The sequence below is a fragment of the Nerophis ophidion genome, linkage group LG07 (genome assembly GCF_033978795.1).
Source record: "Nerophis ophidion isolate RoL-2023_Sa linkage group LG07, RoL_Noph_v1.0, whole genome shotgun sequence".
Lineage (NCBI taxonomy): Eukaryota > Metazoa > Chordata > Actinopteri > Syngnathiformes > Syngnathidae > Nerophis > Nerophis ophidion.
Window position 1 is genome coordinate 67,016,705 of NC_084617.1, and position 27,628 is coordinate 67,044,332.

General features: G+C 38.0%; 1 protein-coding gene across 6 annotated transcripts in view; it reads left to right on the forward strand.

Moving 5' to 3' along the window:
• Positions 1-392: 392 nt before the first annotated feature.
• ulk1a (unc-51 like autophagy activating kinase 1a) overlaps positions 393-27,628 on the forward strand; it is a 30,265-nt gene continuing 3,029 nt past the window's right edge. For 2 of the 6 annotated variants that reach the window (XR_009807580.1, XM_061906926.1), the window contains exons 1-24: positions 419-915; positions 5,495-5,587; positions 6,009-6,050; positions 7,865-7,897; positions 7,977-8,013; positions 11,597-11,770; positions 11,891-11,964; positions 12,044-12,145; positions 15,572-15,630; positions 18,692-18,774; positions 19,082-19,132; positions 19,214-19,302; positions 19,396-19,555; positions 19,645-19,705; positions 21,446-21,538; positions 23,117-23,233; positions 23,336-23,472; positions 23,593-23,693; positions 23,953-24,044; positions 24,149-24,264; positions 24,396-24,521; positions 25,668-25,822; positions 25,917-26,092; positions 26,189-26,307. Coding sequence is in view for 5 of the 6 variants with exons in the window: in XM_061906926.1 (XP_061762910.1) it covers positions 826-915; positions 5,495-5,587; positions 6,009-6,050; positions 7,865-7,897; positions 7,977-8,013; positions 11,597-11,770; positions 11,891-11,964; positions 12,044-12,145; positions 15,572-15,630; positions 18,692-18,774; positions 19,082-19,132; positions 19,214-19,302; positions 19,396-19,555; positions 19,645-19,705; positions 21,446-21,538; positions 23,117-23,233; positions 23,336-23,472; positions 23,593-23,693; positions 23,953-24,044; positions 24,149-24,264; positions 24,396-24,521; positions 25,668-25,822; positions 25,917-26,092; positions 26,189-26,307 (2,380 nt within the window). In the remaining variant the exon portion in view is untranslated. Of the gene's footprint in view, positions 916-5,494; positions 5,588-6,008; positions 6,051-7,864; positions 7,898-7,976; positions 8,014-11,596; positions 11,771-11,890; positions 11,965-12,043; positions 12,146-15,571; positions 15,631-18,691; positions 18,775-19,081; positions 19,133-19,213; positions 19,303-19,395; positions 19,556-19,644; positions 19,706-21,445; positions 21,539-23,116; positions 23,234-23,335; positions 23,473-23,592; positions 23,694-23,952; positions 24,045-24,148; positions 24,265-24,395; positions 24,522-25,667; positions 25,823-25,916; positions 26,093-26,188; positions 26,308-27,628 lie in introns of all 6 variants that reach the window. The other 4 variants (XM_061906927.1, XM_061906929.1, XM_061906930.1 and 1 more) reach the window with 4 other exon arrangements.

A 27,628-nucleotide genomic window follows, 5' to 3' on the forward strand; every position in this document is an offset into this window, starting at 1 on the left:
GTTGTCTATTTGTGTTGGCCCTGCGATGAGATGGCGACTTGTCCAGGGTGTACACCGCCTTCCGCCCAATTGTAGCTGAGATAGGTGCCAACGCCACCCCAAAAAGGGAATAAGCGGTGGGAAATGGATGGATGGATGGATGGCATTTTTCTTTTAATAATACATGAAAACGGGTCCCACAGACCCGAACACCACACAAGGGTTATAATTGTTTGACTTCTTTGCTTAATTCATTCCATTGTTCATTAGAAGTACTAATATACTATTCATCATTTGTTCAAACAAAACAGATGGCAAAAGGCAGGCGGGCCGCGGTTCCAACATTAAAGTTGTTTACTATGAATGGCCCCGAATAAATAATTTACAGGGTGTCAGTGAAGGCAACGTCGTCAGACAGCTGCTGCTCCTGGGTTCGCGCATGCGCAATGGCAACATGGAATGCCCAAAGGGTAGGAGAGCGATATAAGGTGAGGAGAACGAAGTTACCGGCATTAAATGAGCTAGGACCGGATAAACACTAACTCTTTGTACCGCGTCTCTACAACGGAGCTCTTTTTAAAAACATTTAAATAGCACTCGCTCGTTAGTTATTGTTGACATCCGGGTCGCACGTGTTGGAACTTTTTTAATGGCCACTGACTGACAACTTTGTACGATGTCGTCATTAGTTCTAATATTCCAGTGTGAAGACACTACAGGCGTCCATTGACAATGGGATCCCCCACCTTTGGAGAAGGCTCTTCGGGTCTGTACTTGTGTCTCATTCGGTGGTGACGAACAAGAGAGTCTTCCTCGAGCTGCTCGGATACTCGCTGGCTTTTCCTCATGGAGTCTGTTGGCAACTTTGAGTTCAGCAGGAAAGACCTGATTGGTCATGGCGCCTTTGCGGTTGTGTTCAAGGGACGTCATAAAGAGGTAATTTACACGACATTAGGTGTGTGTTTCTGGCTAATATGTTCTATTGCTATGTTTGTCAAGAAACATTGTGTCTAATGTGTTCTAATCTTGTTTGTCAGGAAACATTGTGTCTAATGTGTTCTAATCTTGTCAAGAAACATTGTGTCTAATGTGTTGTATTGCAATGTTTGTCAAGAAAAATTGTGTCTGTGTTCTAATCTTGTTTGTCAAGAAACATTGTGTCTAATGTGTTCTAATCTTGTTTTTCAAGAAACATTGTGTCTAATGTGTTCTATCCCTATGTTTGTCAACATTGCGTCTTATAAGTTCTATTCATGTTTGTCAAGAAACATTGTGTCGAACGTGTTCTATTCCTGTTTGTCAAAAAACATTGTCTAATATGTTCTATTCCTATGTTCGTCAAAAACATTGCGTCTAATGTGTTCTATTTCTATTTGTCAATAAACATTGTGTCTAACATGTTCTAATCTTGTTTGTCAAGAAACATTGTTGCTAATGTGTTCTATTTCTATGTTTGTCAAGAAACATTGTGTCTATGTTCTATCCCTATGTTTGTCAACATTGCGTCTTATATGTTCTAATCTTGTTTTTCAAGAAACATTGTGTCTAATATGTTCTATCCCTATGTTTGTCAACATTGCGTCTTATAAGTTATATTCCTGTTTGTCAAGAAACATTGTGTCGAACGTGTTCTATTCCTGTTTGTCAAAAAACATTGTCTAATATGTTCTATTCCTATGTTCGTCAAAAACATTGCGTCTAATGTGTTCTATTTCTATTTGTCAAGAAACATTGTGTCTAACATGTTCTAATCTTGTTTGTCAAGAAATATTGTTGCTAATGTGTTCTATTTCTATGTTTGTCAAGAAACATTGTGTCTAATATGTTCTATCCCTATGTTTGTCAACATTGCGTCTTATATGTTCTATTCCTGTTTGTCAAGAAACATTGTGTCTAATGTGTTCTATTTCTATGTTTGTCAAGAAACATTGTGTCGAATGTGTTCTATTCCTGTTTGTCAAAAAACCTTGTCTAATATGTTCTATTCCTATGTTCGTCAAAAACATTGCGTCTAATGTGTTCTATTTCTATTTGTCAATAAACATTATGTCTAACATGTTCTAATCTTGTTTGTCAAGAAACATTGTTGCTAATGTGTTCTATTTCTATGTTTGTCAAGAAACATTGTGTCTATGTTCTATCCCTATGTTTGTCAACATTGCGTCTTATATGTTCTATTTCTGTTTGTCAAGAAACATTGTGTCTAATATGTTCCATCCCTATGTTTGTCAACATTGCGTCTTATAAGTTCTATTCCTGTTTGTCAAGAAACATTGTGTCGAACGTGTTCTATTCCTGTTTGTCAAAAAACATTGTCTAATATGTTCTATTCCTATGTTCGTCAAAAACATTGCGTCTAATGTGTTCTATTTCTATTTGTCAAGAAACATTGTGTCTAACATGTTCTAATCTTGTTTGTCAAGAAACATTGTGTCTAATATGTTCTATCCCTATGTTTGTCAACATTGCGTCTTATATGTTCTATTTCTGTTTGTCAAGAAACATTGTGTGTAATGTGTTCTATTTCTATGTTTGTCAAGAAACATTGTGTCTAATATGTTCTATCCCTATGTTTGTCAACATTGCGTCTTATATGTTCTATCCCTATGTTTGTCAAGAAACATTGTGTCTAATATGTTCTATCCCTATGTTTGTCAACATTGCGTCTTATATGTTCTATTCCTGTTTGTCAAAAAACATTGTCTAATATGTTCTATTCCAATGTTCGTCAAAAACATTGCGTCTATTGTGTTCTATTTCTGTTTGTCAAGAAACATTGTGTCTAATGTGTTCTATTCCCATGTTTGTCAAGAAAATTTGTGTCTAACATGTACTGTTACTATGTTTGTCAAGAAACATTGTGTTTAATGGGTTCTATTCCTATGTTTGTCAAGAAACATTGTGTCCAATATGTTCTAACCTTGTTTATTAACAAACATTGTGTCTAACATGTTCTATTCCTATGTTTGTCAAGAAACATTGTGTCTAATATGTTCTATCCCTATGTTTGTCAACATTACGTCTTATATGTTCTATTCCTGTTTGTCAAGAAACATTGTGTCGAGCATGTTCTATTATGTTTGTCAAGAAACATTGTGTCTGTGCTCTATTCCTATGTTTAAGAAACATTGTGTCTAATGTGTTGTAATCCTATGTTTGTCAAGAAACATTGTGTCTAACATGTTCTAATCTTGTTTTTCAAGAAACATTGTGTCCAATATGTTCTAATCTTGTTTATTAACAAACGTTGTGTCTAACATGTTCTATTCCTATATTTGTCAAGAAACATTGTGTCTAATGTGTTCTATTCCTATGTTTGTCAAGAAACATTGTGTTCTATTCCTGTTTGTCAAGCAACATTGTGTCTAATATGTTCTATCCCTATGTTTGTCAACATTGCGTCTTATATGTTCTATTCCTGTTTGTCAAGAAACATTTTGTCGAGCATGTTCTGTTTGTCAAGAAACATTGTGTCTAATGTGTTCTATTCCTATGTTTAAGAAACATTGTGTCTATTGTGTTCTATTCCTATGTTTAAGAAACATTGTGTCTAATGTGTTCTATTCCTATGTTTAAGAAACATTGTGTCTAATGTGTTCTATTCCTATGTTTAAGAAACATTGTGTCTAATGTGTTCTATTCCTATGTTTAAGAAACATTGTGTCTAATGTGTTGTATTCCTATGTTTGTTAAGAAACATTGTGTCTAATTTGTTGTATTCCTATGTTTGTTAAGAAACATTGTTTCTAATTTGTTGTATTCCTATGTTTGTCAAGAAACATTGTGTCTAACATGTTCTAATCTTGCTTTTCAAGAAACATTGTGTCCAATATGTTCTAATCTTGTTTATTAACAAACGTTGTGTCTAACATGTTCTATTCCTATATTTGTCAAGAAACATTGTGTCTAACATGTTCTATTCCTATGTTTGTCAAGAAACATTGTGTTCTATTCCTGTTTGTCAAGCAACATTGTGTCTAATATGTTCTATCCCTATGTTTGTCAACATTGCGTCTTATATGTTCTATTCCTGTTTGTCAAGAAACATTTTGTCGAGCATGTTCTGTTTGTCAAGAAACATTGTGTCTAATGTGTTCTATTCCTATGTTTGTTAAGAAACATTGTGTCTAATGTGTTCTATTCCTATGTTTAAGAAATATTGTGTCTAATGTGTTGTATTCCTATGTTTGTTAGGAAACATTGTGTCGAATTTGTTGTATTCCTATGTTTGTCAAGAAACATTGTGTCCAATATGTTCTAATCTTGTTTATTAACAAACATTGTGTCTAATGTGTTCTATTCCTATGTTTAAGAAACATTGTGTCTAATGTGTTGTATTCCTATGTTTGTTAACAAACATTGTGTCTAAAATGTTCTATTCCTATGTTTGTCAAGAAACATTGTGTCTAACATGTTCTAATCTTGTTTGTCAAGAAACATTGTGTCTAATATGTTCTATCCCTATGTTTGTACATAAATGGGTTGTACAAGTACAACCCATTTATCATTTGTCAACATTGCGTCTTATATGTTCTATTCCTGTTTGTCAAGAAACATTGTGTCGAACATGTTCTATTCCTATGTTTGTCAAAAACATTGCGTCGAATGTGTTCTATTTCTGTTTGTCAAGAAACATTTTGTCTAATGTGTTCTATTCCTATGTTTGTCAAGAAACATTGTGTCTAACATGTACTGTTACTATGTTTGTCAAGAGACATTGTATCGAACATGTTTTATTCCTGTTTGTCAAGAAACATTGCGTTTTATCATGTTCTATTCCTATGTTTGTCAAGAAACATTGTCTAATATGTTCTATCCCTAAGTTTGTCAACATTGCGTCTTATATGTTCTATTCCTGTTTGTCAAGAAACATTGTGTCGAGCATGTTCTATTCTTATGTTTGTCAAACATTGTGTCGAACGTGTTCTATTCCCTGCGATGAGGTGGCGACTTGAGTGTGTACACCGTCTTCCGCCCGATTGTAGCTGAGATAGGCTCCAGCGACCCCAAACTGAATAAGCGGTAGAAAATGGATGGATAGATGGACGGTGTTCTAGTCCTATGTTTGTCAAGAAACATTGCGTTTAATATGTTCTATTCCTATGTTTGTCAAGAAACATTGCGTTTAATATGTTCTATTCCTATGTTTGTCTAGAAACATTGTGTCTAATATGTTCTGTTCCTATGTTAGTCAAAAACATTGCGTCAAACGTCTTCTATTCCTATGTTTGTCAAGAAACATTGTTTCTAACATATTCTGTTCCTATGTTTGTCAAGAAACATTGTGTCTATTATGCTCTATCCCTATGTTTGTTAAGAAACATTGTGTCATGACATGTTCTATTCCTGTTTGTCAAACATTGCGTCTTATGTTCTATTTCTGTTTGTCAAGAAACATTGCGTCTTATATGTTCTATCCCTAAGTTTGTCAAGAAACATTGCGTCTAATATGTTCTATTCCTATGTTTGTCAAGAAACATTGCGTCTAATATATTCTATTCCTATGTTTGTCAAGAAACACGAGTGGGAAGTAGCTGTGAAGTGCATCAACAAGAAAAACCTGGCCAAATCTCAATCTCTACTTGGAAAAGAAATAAAGATATTAAAGGTAATTAATACTTGGATTTTATTTAGAAGATGTGTATGCATGCAAATATGAGTAATGCATGACAGCATATCATAGCAATCTCCTAATGACGTGCAAGGAGAGGGGTGTCCTAAGCATGCAATTTTGTTTATATATTATTAACAACTATTTTGTATTCATTGTCAAAATCCTCAATTATTAGTATCAACTTTTTCTTGTTACATTATGCCTTATTTTCCACACTTGGTTGGATTTAAGATACCACTGCCCTAGTCTGTGAGCAATATGGGAATAATCTATTTGGAGAATGGTCAAGGTTCGAGGCATCAAATGATAGTGCATCATTGCTGTTTATGTCTGTGAGCTCATCTTTTGATCCTGCAAGGACAATTTCTTCTACTATTTCTTTTTTAAGCCATGTTTTGTTTATTCATCTCTCCAGGAACTCAAACACGAAAATATAGTCAGTCTACTGGACTATCAGGTAGGTGTGGTTGCCCATCTTTCTTCCAGAACATGTTGTCATTCATCCAACCGTGCATTTTTCTACCGCTTGTTCCTTTCGTGGTAGACCCGAGACGAGTCACCACCTCATCGCAGGGCCAACACAGATAGACAACATTCACACTCACATTCTGTCAAACTTTAAATATCATCTGAAAATATATATTGCTACGGATCATATTTGTTTTTACATTTTACAGTATGCATAAGACCCAGCTAATCATTCAAAACATTTTACAACTCAGACAAGACAAACCATTTGCTCAGATGTGAGTTTGTGTCAATGATAGGGGTGTAACGGTACGTGTATTTGTATTGAACCGTTTCGGTACGGGGGTTTTGGTTCGGTTCGGAGGTGTACCGAACGAGTTTCCACACGGACATATTAGGTAGCGCACCGCAGGTTGTATAAACAATGCAGAGCGAGGCACAACACATGGCAGGCTAGCAGCGACTGGGCTAGGACAACATGCAAAAGCCAGAGCTGGAAGACCCTCCTGCCTCGTAAAGATCTCCCGTTTGGGAGCACTTTGGCTGCGCGGTGCGATACAACAATGGAGGACGGCGGTTTGCCAACATTGTTCAGCAGCAGTAGGTTATGCTTCTGCCAATACGGCAAACATGCTAACCCCTTTGAAGTGTCACCACCGCGTTCAAGCAGCATCTCTTTGGCGAGTCAGGCAGGGCTGAAGCATTCACAAATGCTTTTATAGCAGCAGATTTAAGACCATCCATCCATCCATTTTCTACCGCTTGTCCCGTTCGGAGTGGCAGGGAGTTGCTGTATTGCATTAAAAACTAAATTTTGACCCACTTCTATGGCGGAAGAACAATAAGCCCATATATCCTCTTACTGCCAAGTTAGCCAGTCATCTGAGCAACAACTTGAGTCAGTTTAATGTTGATGAACGTGGACCCCGACTTAAACAAGTTGGAAAATTTATCGGGGTGTTTGCATTCAGTGGTCAATTTTACTCATAAAAGTCTCAATCAATCAATCAAAAAAGCACTTTATATGTAGAAAGGTGTTGTTAAGAAACCATTCTGAGCCTTATCTTATTTAGTTTTTATTTTATATATGTTGACCCCATTAAAATTGGCAATTGACCCTGTGTGTATATGTATGTAATGCCATTGTTTGCAAATTTGGTAAATAAATAACCAAAAATGTTTATTTTGTTGTTTTCTTACTGTACCGAAAATGAACAGAACCGTGACCTCTAAACCGAGGTACCTACCGAACCGAAATTTTTGTGTACCGTTACACCCCTAGTCAATGAAAATCTTCACACTTTGCCAGACAAGCAGACATGTTTGAGCTAATCGCTTTATTTCTGACAGATGGCAGGGTGCATACAGTTAAACAAAGGCTTATGAAGTATCAGCTCACACCAGATGCACTGATGAGTTAAGACTATTCAATGAGACTAGGTCAGGCAGCAAGAGACTTTTCTGATCACCTGTTAACCTGCACTCTCTTATACTAAGTATTTTGTTAAGTCTGATCTGTGGCAGGGCACTTTTCTATGGTACTAATGTCAAAGAAGTGTCGGCCTGTATCCTCCTCACTACTCTCGCCTAAGATGTCAAGGAAACCTTACACTTGGCAGCCTCCATCGCACCACTTCGCCTCACGTGTGACGCTTATACAGTTTTAGGCCGCTGTTGATCCAAAAGTGTGTCTGCTTTGGCCTTGTTGATATTGCTGGCTCCGTACAAGCATCAGATATTTATTATGATGTACAAATGTGTTCCGTGCGTTTTTGTGACGATTATTTTTGTTTTTATCCTCAGGAAATGGGAGGATGTGTATATCTTGTCATGGAGGTACAATATGTTCCAAGGATATTTTTCACATTTTGGGAAAATAATACAATTCCTGATGACATGTCCCTTATCTTGGCAGTACTGCAATGGAGGTGACCTGGCTGAATACCTTCAGTGTAAGTATCCTAATGTACTTGCGTCACGCTTTGCTTTTTAAATTGCTTGTATTCCAAAACGTGGCTTCTTCTCGTTTGTGAAAACCAGTGGTGGTCGACAAAGCTCAGCTCTCGAACTATCTTGAGTACAAAAGAGACCTAAACCTTCCTGCAAAAAGCAGATACGAGCCAAAAAAACCTAACCTTTACAATGAAATAGATCCTATACTTTATCAAAAAAAAAGATTTGTTGACAGATATCAAAGATGACATCGGTTGCGTTCCCAGACATATCGAACGATTGTGCTCCAGATGCTATTTTACACGACAAAACAAATGGAAACTTGGAAAACCCTGGAGGTCTACAACTTCTTTTGTCAAGACTCTCTCCGATAAATATGCATGGTTTTTGCTCGGGTAAGGTTCCGTTTCATGGTTTAATTTTGCGTCTAAGTTGCCTAGTTTGTTGCTGTTTCACACGCCGTTTATTAATAGCATGTTTTATCTCCGTTTTTATCCAAATATAGCTTTAGATGTCAACATTGTGTATGTGCTGGACGCTTCATATATGATCGTTGTCTTTGGTAAAATCTTAACTCTTTTAGGTTTTGCTGACATTTGTTTATTTTTATTTAGACACGCCAAGTTGGTGCTTTTCGAAATACTCCTAGCAAATGTTCATCCTTCCATCCATTTTCTATCGCTTGTAAGAAATGCAACTAATATCAAGATAATACTTACATGGGAAATAATAGCCGTCAAAAGTATATCAAAGAAACCTTTATCGAAGTGATCAATGCAAACTCGTGCATTTTTCGACTTGTCTCCCTTGGACTGGAGTGTGCATGCTTTTTTCGTCGTCGTTTCCACAAATCTTGCACTTTTCCGCCCTGTTTGATAACCTCTCGGAGAAATCTGAAGAAACGTTTATCTTTTACGTGATTTGAACGATTCGTACAGCCGAAAACAACACAAGCACAGGGCATTTTTTCTTTGAGAAAGGCTAAAGGCGCCTTGTACCCATTTGAAAACAGAGCTAGCTTGACCACCACCAGTATTCATTGGGCGGGATGTGAGCCGGATGTGATATCAGTCACATCCCAGCAATTGGGCATTCTCAATACCTGTCACAACTTAAAGGGGTTATATTATGATTTTTATTATTTACATTTAAAACACTTCCTTGTAGTCTATACAACATGTGATGTGGGTGCTTTGGTCAAGATCTTGCATAGATCCCATTTACAGATCATCTTCAGAATGTGCCGTTTTGTGGGCGGTCTTATTTACACGCCAAATCCCTCCTCCATGCCCCCTCGTCAGCCATGTTGTAGTTTTTAGAGCTTTCATATCGAGTTTACTTGACCGATATAAGTTGGAACCATTTAATATTTTTTTATCAGAATGGCAACAGCGCAGGATTTTGGCATGCATGTGCATGTATGAGCCAGTCTGCCCCACAACAAAAGGATTAAAAAAAAGGAACTACAACTCCGGACTAGGGATAGGCGATTATAGAAAAAAAAATATATCACTATTAATTTTTTCATATCAAGTTGGTTTTGCTTCAAGACCGGGTCAAACATAGTTGTTTGGAAACATGTTGAGAGCAGCAATGCCAGCGGGTCAGTGTGGCTTTTAAGAGGCTTGCTGTTTTCTGTGGTTTGGGGGTGGTGGGATTTAAATGTCCCCACAAGTTCTTAAGCAAATTATCACTAATACCCTTGACCAAGATTAAACTAAGCTATATAAATTGGCTTGTGATGAAGTCATTTTTATTAGAAAGCATAATACACCGCATGGCTATTTAATTATTACCAGATTTTTTTCTTCTTGCCTTGAAAGTGCCATGTGATTCCACCACTGATCAACATTTCTTACTAAATGTGTTTTCTGACTCGGGTTAGAAACAAGAATGATGATCATGACGATGATGATACTGCTCTTGACAGTTTATTTTTCATTAGCTAAATCTAGCCGGTCAGCTTGACCGTTTTGAATGCTGATGTAAAGTGCTGGGGTATTTCTGTCGGTGTGTCTTATTTTGTAGACTTGACTGTTTTGTGTGCCTGCCAGGAGGCACGGCCAGCTATTTGCAGGACGCCACAGAAGCACACTGGCTCACGGAGCACGCACATGACCTCACCCATCTGTCACACTTACCCTTGTCCTCTAATGGAAAAACACAGCAGCCTTTGCAATAATATCCAAAAGAAGATAAACAAATTCCCTTCAACAAAATATGACTCAAATATGTTATGAACTCAAAATTAATCTAAAGTAACACTTTTGTTTTTGCTAGCTCTACTCAAAGATCTAAAACATGTTTTCTCTTTTTACAAAAGGCCTATTAGTCTGAAATATTGTTGACAAATCCGTCTAAATATGTGTTAGTGAGCACTTCCACTACAAATGGTTCAGTTTCATGGGATTTGTTCAGCTTTGGTGGACATGCCTATTGCACACTCACTAAAAAATTGAGACTTCTGTGGGTAGGGCTGCAACGATCAATCGATTAAATCGATTTAAAAAGCTTTGATTTATAGTCTGTTGCTTCGATTCGTCGTTAAATGAGTGTAACTAATAAAAATCCGGACCACATGGAGTGCCCATAACTTTACATTCGTGGACATAGTTTCCGCACGGCCACTATAATAGACCGAGCGCAGATTAGAGCGGTGGTTTGTGGGTGCCGTAATCTGTGGCAGGGAACATCAGAGTTGTATTTGTTTTAAATTAATGGACACATGTAAAAATGCAACTTCAATGTGGATGCTGTGCATTTATTACGAGCAATGAAGGCTGTAACCAGCAGAAAAAAAAGTGTATATTTGGAAAATTGTTCCTAAAATACACATTGAGGTTATCAAGTGTGTTTTATCCAGTTACTCGATCAATCGAACAAAGTAATTGATAGTTTACTCGATTACTAAACTAATCAAAAGCTGCGGCCTTATCTGTGGCATGGTTCTGTGTAACATTGCACATTTTGAGTGGCCTTTTACAGTGGCCAGACTAAGGGTCACGTACTGTATGTAATAATAACAATCATGCTGCCTTATCAGCATCTTATTGTGCCACACCGGTGAGGTGAATGAATTACATCAGAAAAGGAGAAACGCTCACTAACAGATTTGAACAATATTATGATAAAAATTTTAGATTGTTGAGTTCAGCTCAAAAAGGTGGGCACAAAACCAATACTGTTGTGTTTCAACCAATTCTTGCAATTTTTGTTTGTATAAAAATGTATAATAAAACCTTTTCAAAACAGGTTATAGGTAACAAAAGCTCCTCTTGGTGCTGAGGTGTAAAAAAACATATTTTCATAAATAGATTGTGGTAGAAAAAAATGGATTATGAAAATAATTAATAGGAATACATTCAAAATGCAGTTTTCAAATGTAAATAGATTTTTTTTAGCATCCCTAATGGCAGTTTTTAAAACCTTTGTTTTGAACATGGTGTAAAGCAATCAAAAGGCCTTACAAACTTTATGGAGGTTTATGAACCCTTCTGGCATGTTTCTTGACATTCTGTATACTTCATGGAATTTTGTTCCTAAGATGCGGTACTAATTCAGTGCGTGTTTTTCTTTCCTCAGGCAAGAGGACGTTAAGTGAGGACACAATCCGAGTGTTCTTTCAACAGATTGCTCAGGCCATGAAGGTTCTGCAAAGCAAGGGCATCCTTCACAGAGACCTGAAACCCCAGAACATCTTGCTTTGCCACCCAAAGGGAAGAAGATCCAGTTCCATCAACACCTGTGTGAAGATTGGTAAAGACTTATGTACATAATATTGCATATGACTTCTTATTTTGCCTGCAGTACACCATTGCTTTGCATGTTTTGTCTTTAATGTGTTGCAAATTCCATAAATTCTCTCACCTTATGCAGCGGACTTTGGCTTTGCACGTCATCTTCAGACAAACATGATGGCAGCAACACTGTGTGGCTCTCCCATGTACATGGTGAGTTGAAGGTCTCTTAATATCCCCTGTGTTCAAGTGTTGCCATTGCACTCAACTTCTAAACTGTGTCTGGACACAGGCTCCTGAGGTCATCATGTCCCAGAATTATGATGCCAAAGCTGATCTGTGGAGCATTGGTACCATTATCTACCAGTGTCTCACTGGAAAAGCCCCATTTCACGTGAGTAACCTAAAAGCATGCACATTAGCCTGCACAAACACATATACTGTACGTCACACAAGTCCTTGTTTAGGTCTCTTATTTCATAATCCCTCCGCGAATCTGCTTTTAGAGGTCCTGGTTTCCTAGAAAGAGTGTTCTCATTATTGTCAACATAAAACTGAACATGATGCATCCTTTTTCGAAACACAGAAATATGAGCCATGACTGAGCAGCTGGCTGACACCCTCCATGGTCTCCAAGTGCTGTGTGGAAATTACTGCATGTTAATTCGGAAAGATCTTTGTTTACTGGGTGGGGGGTGAACGGATGGCTGTCAGCCATTTCTCAGAACCTCGAGTAAATATCGTTGCACAACGTTTCTTATTAGTTTGTGACGTTTACATGGCTGCTCAGATTAAATCTTTTTTAGATTGCTGTACATTGCAGTGCATTTTTAGTTGAGGAAGCAACATTCCTCATTTATGAAGGTCATTTTCCTAGAGATCAGGTTTTTTGGCAGATCAGCAATTTTGGAAAAGTCCAGAGGACACACTTAAAGGGGAGATTTTCATTATTGTTTACATTCCAGTATTCATATAAGAACGATCCACAAGCCTGCAGCAATGAATTGATTAACGTGGACCCCGACTTAAACAAGTTGAAAAACGTATTCGGGTGTTACCATTTAGTGGTCAATTGTACGGAATATGTACTGTACTGTGCAATCTACTAATAAAAGTATCAATGAATCAATCAAATTCTCAACAAAATCAACAGGCTCCCTGTTATACACAGGAGAAGTAGTAAGTACACAGGAACACGTGTACAGAGCTAACTGAGGCAGACAAATGGAGGAATTAGTGACAGGAATGAAAAGATACGAGTAAGACAAAGAATACATAGCCTTTGGCCTTACCGTAACTACAGTAGGAAATGAGGAAAGACTTGTGTGTGTTTTTTATGCCATTCTACTACACTTTGACACGTTCTATCTCTGTGAGATGCATGTTTCTACTTTTGCTGCAATAAACACAAAGTACACATCCCACTTGAAAATTGAGCAAGAGTTGTCAGTAGTAATATCAATTTTGAAGACCAGATTTGAAAGGATGTGAAGTGCATAAAGGGGTTACTGCAGCCACTAAATATAAACAGAATAATCTCCTATTTGATGATGGCAAATTGCATTGAATTTGAATGTGTCCATGTAAAACCGACAAAAGCCGTGAAATAAGTTTGAAATAATTAGTATCGGTTAAAGGCCTACTGAAATTAGATTTTCTTATTTAAACGGGAATAGCAGGTCCATTGTATGTGTAATACTTGATCATTTTGCGAAATGGCCATATTTTTGCTGAAAGGATTTCGTAGAGAACATCGCCGATAAAGCTCGCAACTTTTGGTTGCTAATAAAAACGCCTTGCCTTTACCGGAAGTAGCAGACGATGTGCGCGTGACGTCACTGGTTGTTGGGCTCCTCACATTGTTTATAATGTGAGCCTCCAGCAGCAAGAGGTATTCGGGCCGAGAAAGCGACAATTTCCCCATTAATTTGAGCGAGGATGACAGATTCGTGGATGAGGAAATTTAGAGTGACGGACTAGAAAAAAAAAAGGCGATTGCATTGGGAGCGATTCAGATGCTTTGAGACACATTTACTAGGATAATTCTGGGAAATACCTTATCTTTCGATTGTGTTGCTAGTGTTTTAGTGAGTTAAGTAGTACCTGATAGTCGGAAGGGTGTGTCCACGGGTGTGTTGACGCCAGTCTCTGAGGGAAGTCACGGCAGCTGCAGCACGACTTATTTCCAAAATTTTCTCACCAAAAACTGCCGGTCGACATGTAGTCGGGATCCATGTCCGCTTGAAGGCTCTGATCCATAGTAAAGCTTCACCTCCGGGATTTTTAAATAAGGAAACACCGTGTGTTTGTATGGCTAAAGGCTAAAAGCTTACCACCTCCACCTTTCTAATTTGAATTCTCCATTATCAATTGAACAAATTGCAAAATATTCAGCAACACAGATGTCTACTGTGTAATTATGCGATGAAAAGAGACGACTTTTAGCTGTGTGTAGTGCTGGGCTAAAATGTCCCCTTCAACCAATAACGTCACAAACACGCATCATCATTCCGCGACGTTTTCAATAGGAAACTCTGCGGGAAATTTAAAATTGCAGTTTAGTAAACTAAAAAGGCCGTATTGGCATGTGTTGCAATGTTAATATTTCATCATTGATATATAAACTATCAGACTGCGTGGTCTGTACTAGTGGGTTTCAGTAGGCCTTTAATTGTGTTTAATGAACACATGATTCTCAAACTGATGTTAAGGAGTGAAGGCTTTTTTAACATCTTCTGGTTATAATTTATGTTCAGAAAAAATACTGTAATCGCAAATATTAACTTTTCATCCTTTTTGATAAGCTACAATACAAACTGATGAGGTGGTTCGGGCATCTGGTCAGGATGCTACCCGAACGCCTCCCTAGGGAGGTGTTTAGGGCACGTCCAACCAGTAGGAGGCCACGGGGAAGACCCAGGACACGTTGGGATGACTATGTCTCCCGGCTGGCCTGGGAACGCCTCGGGATCCCCCGGGAAGAGCTGGATGAAGTGGCTGGGGAGAGGGAAGTCTGGGCTTCCCTGCTTATTAGGCTGCTGCCCCTGCGACCCGACCTCAGATGAGCGGAAGAAGATGGATGGATGGATGGACAATACAAGAAATATTGTTGCACATTTTGCACAAAACAAACAAAAAGTACTGGTTCTTTTTGAAAGGGCATAAGCGCATAAGTTGATAGTGACCAATGTTTACAGTTTTAAAACATTTTCATTGTTACTGTTGGGTTTATAAAAGTGCCCAACCTATTAAGCCATTTGTACGTGTTTCTGTCTATTGAAAATCACCAGACTAAACAAACCGTCTTGTTTAAATGACACAAATTGCGTTAAAACTGTAAACTTAACATGGAGATTGATTTTAGTTGTTGCAGATGTTCATCTACTTTGATACTAAGGTTATTATCTAAAGAATGTACATTTGTACCTCACACAGTGCATTGTACAGATAAATATCAAGTTTTCATTAGTAATTCAATTCGTTGGAGAATGTATGCTCCTCATGCAGGTGTGGGGGTTTGGGGGATCATGACAAAAAAAAATTGAGAAGCATTCCTTGGGATTATGTAATGATTGATATCATGCTGTTTTAACTGGCAGCTCCAAAACAGTTTACTTTCATCCTAGGTGAATGATCAAATTATTCATGTTTAAATGCAATGCAGTGTTTGTCATCAGTCCACAGAGATAAACCTATTCTCTTTCTGCGAGAGATATTGGAAAACACTGACGATGTATTGGGTGGTGTTTTTTTTATATAACCATGATTTTGAGTGCTGGTGTATAATATTTTTCTTGTCTTAAATTTATATTTTCTATAGGCGAACACACCACAGGAACTCCGCCTCTTTTATGAGTGTAACAGGACCCTTGTACCAAGGTTGGTGCACCCTTTACATAACTGACGCTAGCTACTGTATACACACACACTCACTTTTTAGCAGTAAGATAAAATACATTTGTATTCATGTTGAGGCAAAATTGTCACCGGTGCAGACACAGAACAACTGACGACATGTGAGTTACTGCAAAAGTAGTACAAAAATATTTAGGAGTTTCTCGAGTTCTGGGGTCCCTTTGCATTAAAAGTTTCTTACAAGAACTACTTTAACAAAGTAAAAAAATATTATTTTCATGCCAAACAAACTGAGCTCTTTTGGCATGAAGATTAACAAAATGTTATTTGAATTTGAATTCAAAACAAAAATCAATTTGTTATTCTGCCTCATGTATTTCAAGATGCATTTCTTTCTAATGCATCTCAAATTATTAACTGTAAACCTGAATGCTGTGAAATGGCGCTACATGTTACAGCTTGACAAACTGACAGCTGTGCACCCAGATCACACGCAAATGGTTGGGTACCAAATTTGGTACTTTTAATGAAGTGAAGTGAATTATATTTATATAGCGCTTTTCTCAAGTGACTCAAAGCGCTTTACATTGTGAAACCCAATATCTAAGTTACATTTAAAACCAGTGAGGGTGGCACTGGGAGCAGGTGGGTAAAGTGTCTTGCCCAAGGACACAACGGCAGTGACTAGGATGGTGCAAGCGGGGTTCGAACCTGCAACCCTCAAGTTGCTGGCACGGCCGCTCTACCAACCGAGCTATACCGCCCACTTTTATGGGCACTGGTCAAATTCTGTTGGTACTACAAATTACCAATTAATGTAAAACCAAGTTGTACCATATTTTGATATCTCTGTTGCACATGACGTCCTCTGGTTGCAGACTCTGCAGCGGCTCAAGCACTTGACGTGCATATTTATAGCAAACTGCCTCTCGATAACGTTGCAATTTCCCATTACAAAAAACCAGACATGCCCGATTAATAAAATGCTCACATGGTAACTCCTCTTTTTAAAATGTGCTAGTGTGATGCTAATTTACATTGCATATGCCATATTGCCCAGGGGTTCTTTTCCTTTTTCACCCTGGGGCCACAACCTTTTCACTACAAAGGTGGCTTGGCCCACTTGAATATTAACACTGAATTCATAATCTTATTTGATTTTCTATCATATCTTTATTTTAACTGTGTACAATAATTGTATCTAACCTACTGACTGTTTTGCAACCTTGTCAAATGATATGTGTATGTGTTCATCACAAAGATTAATATGTACCATATTTAACGCATAAACCTTAAGCTTCATAGGACAGATATGGGGTACGGCGTGACTCGGTTGGTAGAGCAGCAGTGCCACCAACCTGAGGGTTCCTGGTTCGATACCCGGCTTCCGCCATTCTAGTCACGGCCGTTGTGTCCTTCAGCAAAACACTTAAACTTGCTCTTGATGGGTCGTGGTTAGCGCCTTGACGGCAGCTCCCGCCATCAATGTGTGAATGGGTGAATGTGGAAATAGTGTCAAAGCGCGTTGAGTACCATGAAGGTGGAAAAGCGCAAGACAAGTATAACCCATTTACCATTTGTATGAAACCATTAAAAATAAGTGCTCACCAAATATACTGCATAAGAAGAGACTAATAAATAACTGACATAAAAATGAATTTACATACAATTATGTTGTGCTAAAATATACTAAATAAATAATGGTAAATGGTTAGTACTTGTATAGCGCTTTCCTACCTTCAAGGTACTCAAAGCGCTTTGACACTACTTCCACATTCACCCATTCACACACACATTCACACACTGATGGAGGGAGCTGCCATGCAAGGCGCTAACCAGCACCCATCAGGAGCAAGGGTGAAGTGTCTTGCTCAGGACACAACAAACATGTTTCTTAAATAAACTATCAATGAAAGTAAAGTGCAAATGAAAATACGGCTTTAACACTTGAGTCATATTTTTTGCACTTAAAAAAATTCTGAATTCAGAACCAGACTATTGTGTTTGATATAGTCATTACTGCCACAAGTGGTGGAATAGTGTATTACAACTGAGGACAGCTTCGACTCATACGAACCACAGCTGGGAAACAAGTTTTTTCCGCGGCCCAACAAGGCTCATGCTAATGATTAGCATTAGCAATTTTTACACCTCAATTTTAAAAACTCCAAATTTGTTCATCGAAAAGTTACAATCGAACAGCTGGTGGAGAAAACTTACATCAAACACTTTGTAGGGTTCAACAAAAGACAAGACTGGCACATCTAACGTAATGGAAAATGCTACTTCCTGATTACGGCAACACATCGAGGACGAACTGAAATGAATGCACACTCAGAAGTGTAAGAAAACAAATTATCCACTCAGTGTTAAATGTTAAACAGAAAACTTAAAAAAAAATTGGGATGTTATTATTAGAGAATGATGAGCAATCTAGCGATAGTTTGGAGAACCCAGCTCTAGTTAAACTTAAACTATCTGTTTTTTGGCATGGCAGATAGAACAACTTTTTTTTTAACTTTTGCCCTCCCTTATCTACTTTTGGGATTAAGCCACATTTGTGCATGAGTAGGCAAGGTTTTGTTTTCTTTGGGAGGGGTTTCTAAATATAACTTGCTCTTAGCTGCCAGCCAGTCGTCTGTACTGCTACCATTTTCCATGTGACCCACAAAGTTCCACTGAGATATAAACACAGCCTGCGCTGACTAGAGTTACTTACTGGTATTTTAGTGCCCAGCTGTTTTTTTTCCAAAGCTGTGAGTCGGGATAAGCATTAGTATATTTTACAACTCGTTTTGTGTTTAAACAGATGTGGCCTAATAATTTTGTTCTTCAATAAAACATCACGTCAACACCCGCTGTGAACACGCTGCAGCACAAAAGAAAAGTCCGAAAGCATGTAACAGGTTCTCACGATTGCTCATATTCATTTTTGAAAAAAACAAGATAATTGTTGTTATGTCTGTTTTGCAGTCTGATTCAACTTATGCATTCTTTAATTTATTTAAGTTTTGTTTGGTTTCGTACAAGATACACAATTAGTATTTTTGTTTCTAATGTATATCAATATTTGCAATTTCCCAAGCATCCCCAAAGAAACTTCTAGTAACCTAAGGCAGCTGCTGTTGGGACTTCTTCAGAGAAACCACAAGGACCGGCTCAGCTTTGGTAAATTTCCTTTTTTTTTTCTTTTTTTTTTTTTTTCAAACGGTGACATTTTGTCATCATTACATGACACCGCTTTTCAGCTTTTGTCTCATACCATTTTTGTCTACAGCTTTGCTCCAGTTCATTTCTTTAAAGCTTGTAATTCACTGTAAAAAATATTTGGGTCAGCAAAATTATTCCATCTGTCATCAACTACTCACGTTTATAATAACTGAATACCGAAATCTCTTGCAATTGGCCATCTATTGGCAATTTTACTTATGCCACTATTGTAATCTTATACGGACTCATATCTTTGCATTTTCAGATGAGTTCTTCCATCATTCTTTCTTGGAGACAAGCTCAGCCTCAAGGAAGTGTATGTACTTTATCTTAGATTTAATACAGTCCAAGTTGATGTTCACCATCCCAAGGCATACATTTACTTGTTTTTGGACAGGCTCTCCAGCTCCAATGTGCTTCTATCCCAGTTCTGCTTCGGCCAGCTCCTCTAGCAGTTCTTCCACATCCCATTCAGCCTCCCCTCAAGTGAGTGCACAAGGATCTACTTTCAAAAATGTCCCTAAAGCAAATAAAACCACGCAATGCAAATTATTTCAATTGTTATAAATCATTTCTTAGCTTTCCAATGGAGAGAGGCGTCCTCACCTTCAGACCAAGTTGACAAACTCTCCTGTTCAGAACACGGCTGGCTTCCGTTTGAAAGAAGTATCCAATCAAGACAGCAGGAAGTGTTCATCTTACACAGAAGAATATGTCATGGTACATCCTGAGTCTCCCTGTAAGAGCCTGCTCTCACCTCATAATGCTGTCAGAAACTGATAATCATACAATACGTCACGTTATTTTTACTGTTTCACTGCCTTGCAGGTGACTATACATGTGAGGAAGAAGTCGGGTCACCCCTTGAGACCTGCCTGCTGTACAGTGGGTGAGTTGGGCTTTTAAAAATGCTTATTATTGTTTTACAAACCCTGTTGCCTTATTTAGTGGTGTTATTTACTCAACTGCAGAGAGTACCAAACTTTTATAAGGGATGCAGCTTTGATTAGTACAAATGTGTACAGAGTTATCTTGTTTTTTGTGAGTTGCCCGTTCCAAAGGGTCCAACGATATTATATTTGTGCGAAAACCAAGGTATTGGTTTCCATAGGAAATAATATAAATCCGGTTAATCCGTTCCAGACACCCAAAAACATTAATACAAAACATATTTGAAGTGAAGTGAATTATATTTATATAGCGCTTTTCTCTTGTGACTCAAAGCACTTTTACATAGTGAAACCCAATATCTAAGTTACATTTTCAAACCAGTGTGAGTGGCACTTTAAGCAGGTGGGTAAAGTGTCTTGCCCAAGGACACAACAGCAGTGACTAGGATGGCGGAAGCGGGGATCGAACCTGGAACCCTTAAGTTGCTGGCACGGCCGCCACTCTACCAACCGAGCTATACCGCCCCACATTCATTGAAAATAATTAGTTTTACATGCAGAAAAGATGAATAATGAATGAAATGGATAAAATTAACATTTAATATTCACTTGTTGGCCAAGATAGTGAGCGGGGAGAGAGGAGCCATGCTGGCGCCACCTTCATACTTTACTGAGTTCTTTCTTGAATTCAACAATGTTTCTCACCTTTTATATCAAAGTGATTTTACTTGCAAGTTTATTTGGCACAATGGTAGGTTATTTTGCAGACATACTCTATTAATAAAAGCCCAAACAATGTTATTTTTTTTTTTGGGCACTGGCGTCATCGGGCAAACGGACTAGTTTGTCAACGAAAATTATGAAAAATGGGGCGTGCGCTAATATTAATGAAAACAAAAACAATGTTGATGACATTGTTTTTTATATATTTTCTTTTTCTGGTGGCACTTTCATTTTAAAAATTGGACACTTGAATTCAATTTCATTAACTTAAAATGTGTGAGCAAAATGGGTGTTTAAACAAACAGTGTTTTAAAATTCCGTTTATAAAAATTCAGGACATTAAAATTCACTGCAGAGAAATTCAGTGCAGAAATATTTGTTCAAAACTCACTTCCGATGAAGACTGGCGCAAAAGATGGTATTTCCTAATCACCTAATGAGGTGTCACATTTGCAGTCTTGTGACCTGGGTCTTGCAAAGTAAATTCAGTTTACAAAATTGACACACAAAAAAGACACAAATTAACCTCCATACTCCTCTTACTTTCTTGTAAAATTGAGCATCTGATGCCTTTTGGCTTCTCTTTGCCATGTTTATTTATGATCCATCACAGCACTCTCTACCCCCACACACAGTCAGCGCAGAGGCAGGGGTGTCCACACAACATAGGGGGAGCTATGATTCCACACGTAGTTACGATTTGCCACCACTGATTAGTAAGACACAAACAAATATTTCGGCGTGATTTATTTATTTTTGGCAGAAGTGCATATTGCCCCTTCATCAATGCTGCATTTTACCCTCATACATAATGTACATACCAAAAACCGCTAGAGCTCACACACATGTTTTTCCAAATGTTTGCTGACTTTCTTTCTCCCCCATCCAGTAAGCCACATTCTTTTATCAGTGGATATCATTATTTAGTTTTGGCTAAAAAGAAATGCACACGCTTGAAATAATAATCATTTAAAGAACAAAATATGCTTACAAAATGTTGTTTCCTATTCCTTCAGCAGAAGTTCACTGGTTACTGAGAGAGTTATCGGCGCTGTTGGCAAAACACCTCCTTCCTCTCCTGTGCTGGATGGTTGTTCCAAGCTTTCTGGGTAAGAACAAGCTAGTCTGCTTTTTGAAGTTGAAAAGTGTTATGAGCAGTGTTCTAACACTATTGCAGTAATTATTAGTGTACGGCAGGCTAAGACAGTCATGTAAGGTATTAGTATTAACATAATATTCTACAGTACCTGTTACAGTCTCAGGGACACCAGTTAGACTGCACAAGTAGGCCATGGCAAAGCATTAGATTTTTATTTATACCCACTGGCTCAAATGAACCAAGTAGGTCATGTTTGATGTTGTAAAAAAAAATTGTAAGGTAGCCATCTTTAGATAAAGAATAATTTGCGTGATGTTATTTTAGCCTTGTTGGCATCGATTTCTTACATTTTAATACCAGCATGTGAATTGTTATTTTGGCCAAAGCAACACAAAAGTAATGCAGAAGTAGTGCTACAGTACAAGTTTGTTTATTAATTGCTTTCAAAATACCTGTAGCATGTAAGATTAAATATTTACCGTATTTTTCGGAGTATAAGTCACTCCGCAGTATAAGTCGCACCTGCCGAAAATGCATAATAAAGAAGGAAAAAAGCATATATAAGTCGCACTGGAGTATAAGTCGCATTTTTGGGGGAAATTTATTTGATAAAAACCAACACCAAGAATAGACATTTGAAAGGCAATTTAAAATAAATGAAGAATAGTGAACAACAGGCTGAATAAGTGTACGTTATATGACGCATAAATAACCAACTGAGAAGGTGCCTGGTATGTTAACGTAACATATTATTGTAAGAGTCATTCAAATAACTATAACATATAGAACATGCTATACGTTTACCAAACAATCTGTCACTCCTAATCGCTAAATCCCATGTAATCTTATACATCTAGTGTCTTACGTGAATGAGCTAAATACTATTATTTGATATTTTACGGTAACATGTTAATAATTTCACACATAAGTCGTTCCTGAGTATAAGTCGCACCAAACTATGAAAAAAAAATGGCGACTTATAGTCCGAAAAGTACGGTAACATTATTTAAGGAATTTGCCCAAAACAATTTGCATACACTCTAAAAAGTTACTTACTGTATAAATTCAGTTAAAACCTGCTTTTAAAACAAAACAGTACATGTAAACACTCCAATTAGATTGTGGTTGACTGTTTAAGAATCTGATCAGCGCATGGAGACACTGCGACTGGAAACCAGACCCCTTGCATGTATACACGTCCATCAATCGCGGGCTTTCACAAATTAAGATTGGACGCTGTGAGGGTTTATTGTGCAGCATTACCAACATTTAATTCACAGTAGAAGAAGGCGGTGGAAGCGGGGTATGTTTCCACAAACAAGGAAACAAATTCACATTCCAGAAGCTGAAATAAGTCATTTTTTTTAATGTGTATGGATACAATAAAAAAAAAAAGTTTAATAAGTCAGTTTTATTATTCCACATGACGCTTCAGCATATCCTTATTTTAGAAGTCTTATTTTAGCACCAACATATGTGATGTATCACATTGAAACTGTATACATGTTCAAAATAAACTTCAACCAACCAAAATTTATTGGAAACCTTCTCATCATATGCATTACAGTCTTGCTCTTTATCCTTATAGCAAGTCTGCTCTCTGTGTTGGCAGCCATTCAGAGCCTATTCCCGTGCCAACACAGATCCAAAACTACCAGCGCATGGAGCAGAACGTTCAACCTTCAGGATCAAATGGCTCCTCTGGGTTTGTAGAAGCGTTCAAATGTCATTTAGCTGCTCATATTACAGTGCATCTTTACTACTATGACATGTTTTTCTCTGTCTGACGGTTCCACATTTTCTCCAGGATCCGGTTGTGCTATGCTGGCTGCAGTAGAAGTTCCTCACCGCGTGGAGGATATGCATCTCCTGATTCATTCACTGCCCCCTACTTCTCAAGGCCAACTAGTAGAGGAGCCCAGGCACAGCAGCACTCCCCACTTGGTAGGCATCGTCATACTTTTGACATGCTGTTTTTATCCTGTGTTAGTGACATTTCAATTGTTGTTTAAACAAAAGTGTCCATATGGAATGTGTTCATTCTTGTAATATTCTACTTTACAGTTGGAACTATTCCAAAGGCAATAGAGCAGACTCTACCTCTAAGCACAAGAACTGGATGGCGCACAGGGTCACCTGACAAGAGGGACAGTACTTGTCAAAAGGTCAGACTCTCACAATAACTGCGTTACACAAAGAAACCCCCCCCCACACACACACACTAAAAATAAAAAAAAATGATTTAATTGTATCATGTATTATTCCCATGGAGGAAAAGAAATGCCCTGATAATAGTGATAACATACGTGATGATAATTTAAATTGCCTACCAAAACAGAAATAAATCGGTTCAAGGCCCACAATGATAATGTGGTGTATATACTTCTAATGTCTGTTGTTTTTATAACTTGCATTTTTTTGCAGGACAATTCATGTCTACATAGTCCGAGCCTGACACCTGCCTCCCACTCCAACTACGGCAGGAAACCCACCAACAAAAAAGGGCCATTTAAAAGGTCAAAACAAATTGTAGTGCTAGTAGTAAGAACAGATAAGAAAAATGTCATTTGAGAAATGATGAAATTAAATGTTTACCTCTTGCTGTGTGTTGAATGGTCAGATCACAGAGCATTGGCCGACTGTCAGACATGCTGCTTAAAGCTGCATTTGGTGCTCAACTTCTTGAACGAAGAAGTAATGAAAGCCTCTGGTGTGAAAAACGCATGGACACTGCAGGTACTAGCTTTCTTTACAATAAAAAATATTTAATTGATCGCCGTATGCACAGACAACCATTATCTAAACTGTACATTTAACTTTAGTAGAGGTAGCGTGTCACCTAAACCCTACTTCTTACAAACTTCTAGCTCCACCTACTGGCTGTTCGACCAGACTTCCTTCATCAGAAAGGCCACTAACTCCTGTTTTCAGCATTGGTTCCCCGGCCAGTGGAACCACTCCTCCTGATATTGTGCTACAAAGGATGTTAACAGGTAGTTTAGCTAAATTTTTTGGCTTACAGAAGATAGTGCTGATGTTAATGTCGTAGATCAGTGGTTCTCAACCTTTTTTCAGTGATGTACCCCCCTAATCAGAGCAAAGCATTTTTGGTTGAAAAAAATAGATGAAGAAGTAAAATACAGCACTATGTCATCCGTTTCTGATTTTTTAAATTGTATAACAGTTGAAAAATATTGCTCATTTGTAGTGGTCTTTCTTGAACTATTTTGAAAAAAATATATAAAAATAACTAAAAACTTGTTGAAAAATAAACAAAGGATTCAATTATAAATAAAGATTTCTACACATAAAAGTAACTGTCAAATTAAAGTGCCCTCTTTGGGGATTGTAATAGAGATCCATCTGGATTCATGAACTTAATTCTAAACATTTCTTCACAAAAAAAGAAATCTTTAACATCAATATTTATGGAACATGTCCACAAAAAAATCTAGCTGTCAACACTGAATATTGCATTGTTGCATTTCTTTTCACAGTTTATGAACTTTCATTCATATTTTGTTGAAGTACTCAATAAATATATTTATAAAGGATTTTTGAATTGTTGCTATTTTTAAAACATTTTTTTTAAACCTCACATACCCCTTAGCCTACCTTCAAGTACCCCCAGGGGTACGTGTACCCCCATTTTAGAACCACTGTCCTAGATAATTGGGGGGAAAAAAATCAAATTTTGACATATTTGATGATACAGGATTAATCAAATCTCGTTTGATTTAGTATTTATGTACTTAAATCAAACTTGATATATTTGCAACTACAACTCTAAATTTTCCAGCTAAGCTGTTTTTTAAAAAATGGGACCCATTGTCTCCCTGCTTGGCACTCAGCATCAAAGGTTGGAATTGGGGGTTAAATCACCATAAATGATTCCCGGGCGCGGCTCCGCTGCTGCCCACTGCTGCCCACTGCTGCCCACTGCTGCCCTCACTTCCCAGGGGGCGATCAAGGGGATGGGTCAAATGCAGAGGACAAATTTCACCACACCTAGTGTGTGTGTGTGTGTGTGTGTGTGTGTGTGTGTGTGTGTGTGTGTGTGTGTGTGTGACAATCATTGGTACTTTAACTTTTTAACTTTTTCTCTGTAAGATCCAATAGTTTTTTTTTTTTTAATGCAGGCTCCCCCAACAGTTTTAGCACCGCCTGGCTACTCAATGCTCACCCTGGCCTTCAAAGAAGTCGTCGAAACAGTGACACTGAATCCATGGATGCTACACTACAGAGTAGTCTGGTCTTTTATCCTCCCGAGCTCCCGGAAGACACACTAATGGAGGTAAAAAATAAAAACTGCTACATAGACTTCCATACCAACATGACGTAATATAACTTTTGTGTAGACATTGCTTCAGTGTTTTATTTTTCCACAGCAGGCCCATACAGATGCTCTGAGTGAACTTCAGTTCACATTGGCTTTTGTACACTGCATCATGGAGTTGGCTTCTTCCAAAGACCCGGTGCTGGATCCCGTCAGCTGCCCTGAAGTTTCGTTTTTAGAACACAGTTTGCTAACGGATCAGATTAGCCTCTTAAGTCGAGAATGGAGGTCAGTACTAGGATTTTTAACATTTACTACTCAGGATGCTCTAGACGTGTGACAAATCTTTGGGAATTCCTTGTGGTTTACTTTCTTTTTTTGCAGCTACGCAGAACAACTAGTGTTGTACATGAAGTCGGTAGAGTGTTTGTCGGCAGCTCTGCACAATTCAAAAGAACATATCCAGCAATGTCGACTGCTCCCTTCCTCTGCAGTCAAGCAAGGTGAGACTACTGATACAGTGGTACCTCAGTTTTCTTACGGCCCAGTTTTGGTGTGATTTAGTTTTAGGCGAAAATATATCCCCGTTTCCTACATTTTATCAGTTTTCGTACAATTAAAAACACGTTGGTGACTCTCTGCTGTTTTTCTTTGTATGGCTGCAAAATAAGGCAGAGGAGAAAAGAAAGGAAACGGCAGATCAACTTGTCTAAAAAGGGGGTCTATTTAAAGGCTAGAGTATACAAATGAGTTTTAAGATGGGACCAAAATGCTTCTACTGAGGTAGTATCTCTAACTGTTACCGGGAGGGCATTCCAGAGTACTGGAGCCCGAATGGAAAACGCAGACTTCTTTGGGGCTCTGGGAATCACTAATAAACCGGAGTTCTTCGAATGCAGATTTCTTGCCGGGACATATGGTACAATACAATCAGCAAGATAGGATGGAGCTAGACCGTGTAGTATTTTATACATAAGTAGTAAAACCTTAAAGTCAAATTTTAAGTGCACAGGAAGCCAGTGCAGGTGAGCCAGTACAGGCGTAATATGATCAAACTTTCTTGTTCTTGTCAAAAGTCTAGCAGCCGCATTTTGTACCAACTGTAATCTTTTAATGCTAGACATAGGTTAGACCCGAAAATAATATGTTACAGTAATCGAGACGAGACGTAACAAACGCATGAATAATGATCTCAGCGTCGTTAGTGGACAAAAAGGAACGAATTTTAGCGATATTACGGAGATGAAAGAAGGACGTTTTTGTAACACTCTTATAGTGTGACTCAAACGAAAGAGTAGGGTCGAAGATAATACCCAGATTCGTTACTTTGCGTAAATGTTTGGTTGTCAAATGTTAGGTGGTATTATTAAATAGGTGTCGCTGTCTAACAGGACCGATAATCAGCATTTCCGTTTTCTTGGCGTTGAGTTGCAAAAAGTTAGCTGACATCCATTGTTTAATTTCATTAAGACACCTCCGGCTGACTACAATCTGGCGTTCAATAACATTCAATAACAGCTATCATAACAAAGTGACTGTGAATTAATTGTTGCTTCTCTTGGACTGCTTTTGTATGTGTGTACGCACTCCCTGTGCGTCGTGGTAACGAGACTGGGCGAGTGACTTCCGTAAACACCAATAATTTTATTCAGGTCGGTAAAAATGTTATTACCGTATTTTTCAGACTATAAGTCGCAGTTTTTTCATTGTTTGGCCAGGGGTGCGACTTATACTCAGGAGAGACTTATGTGTGAAATTATTAACACATTAGCGTAAAATATCAAATAATAGTATTTAGCTCATTCACGTAAGAGACTAGACGTA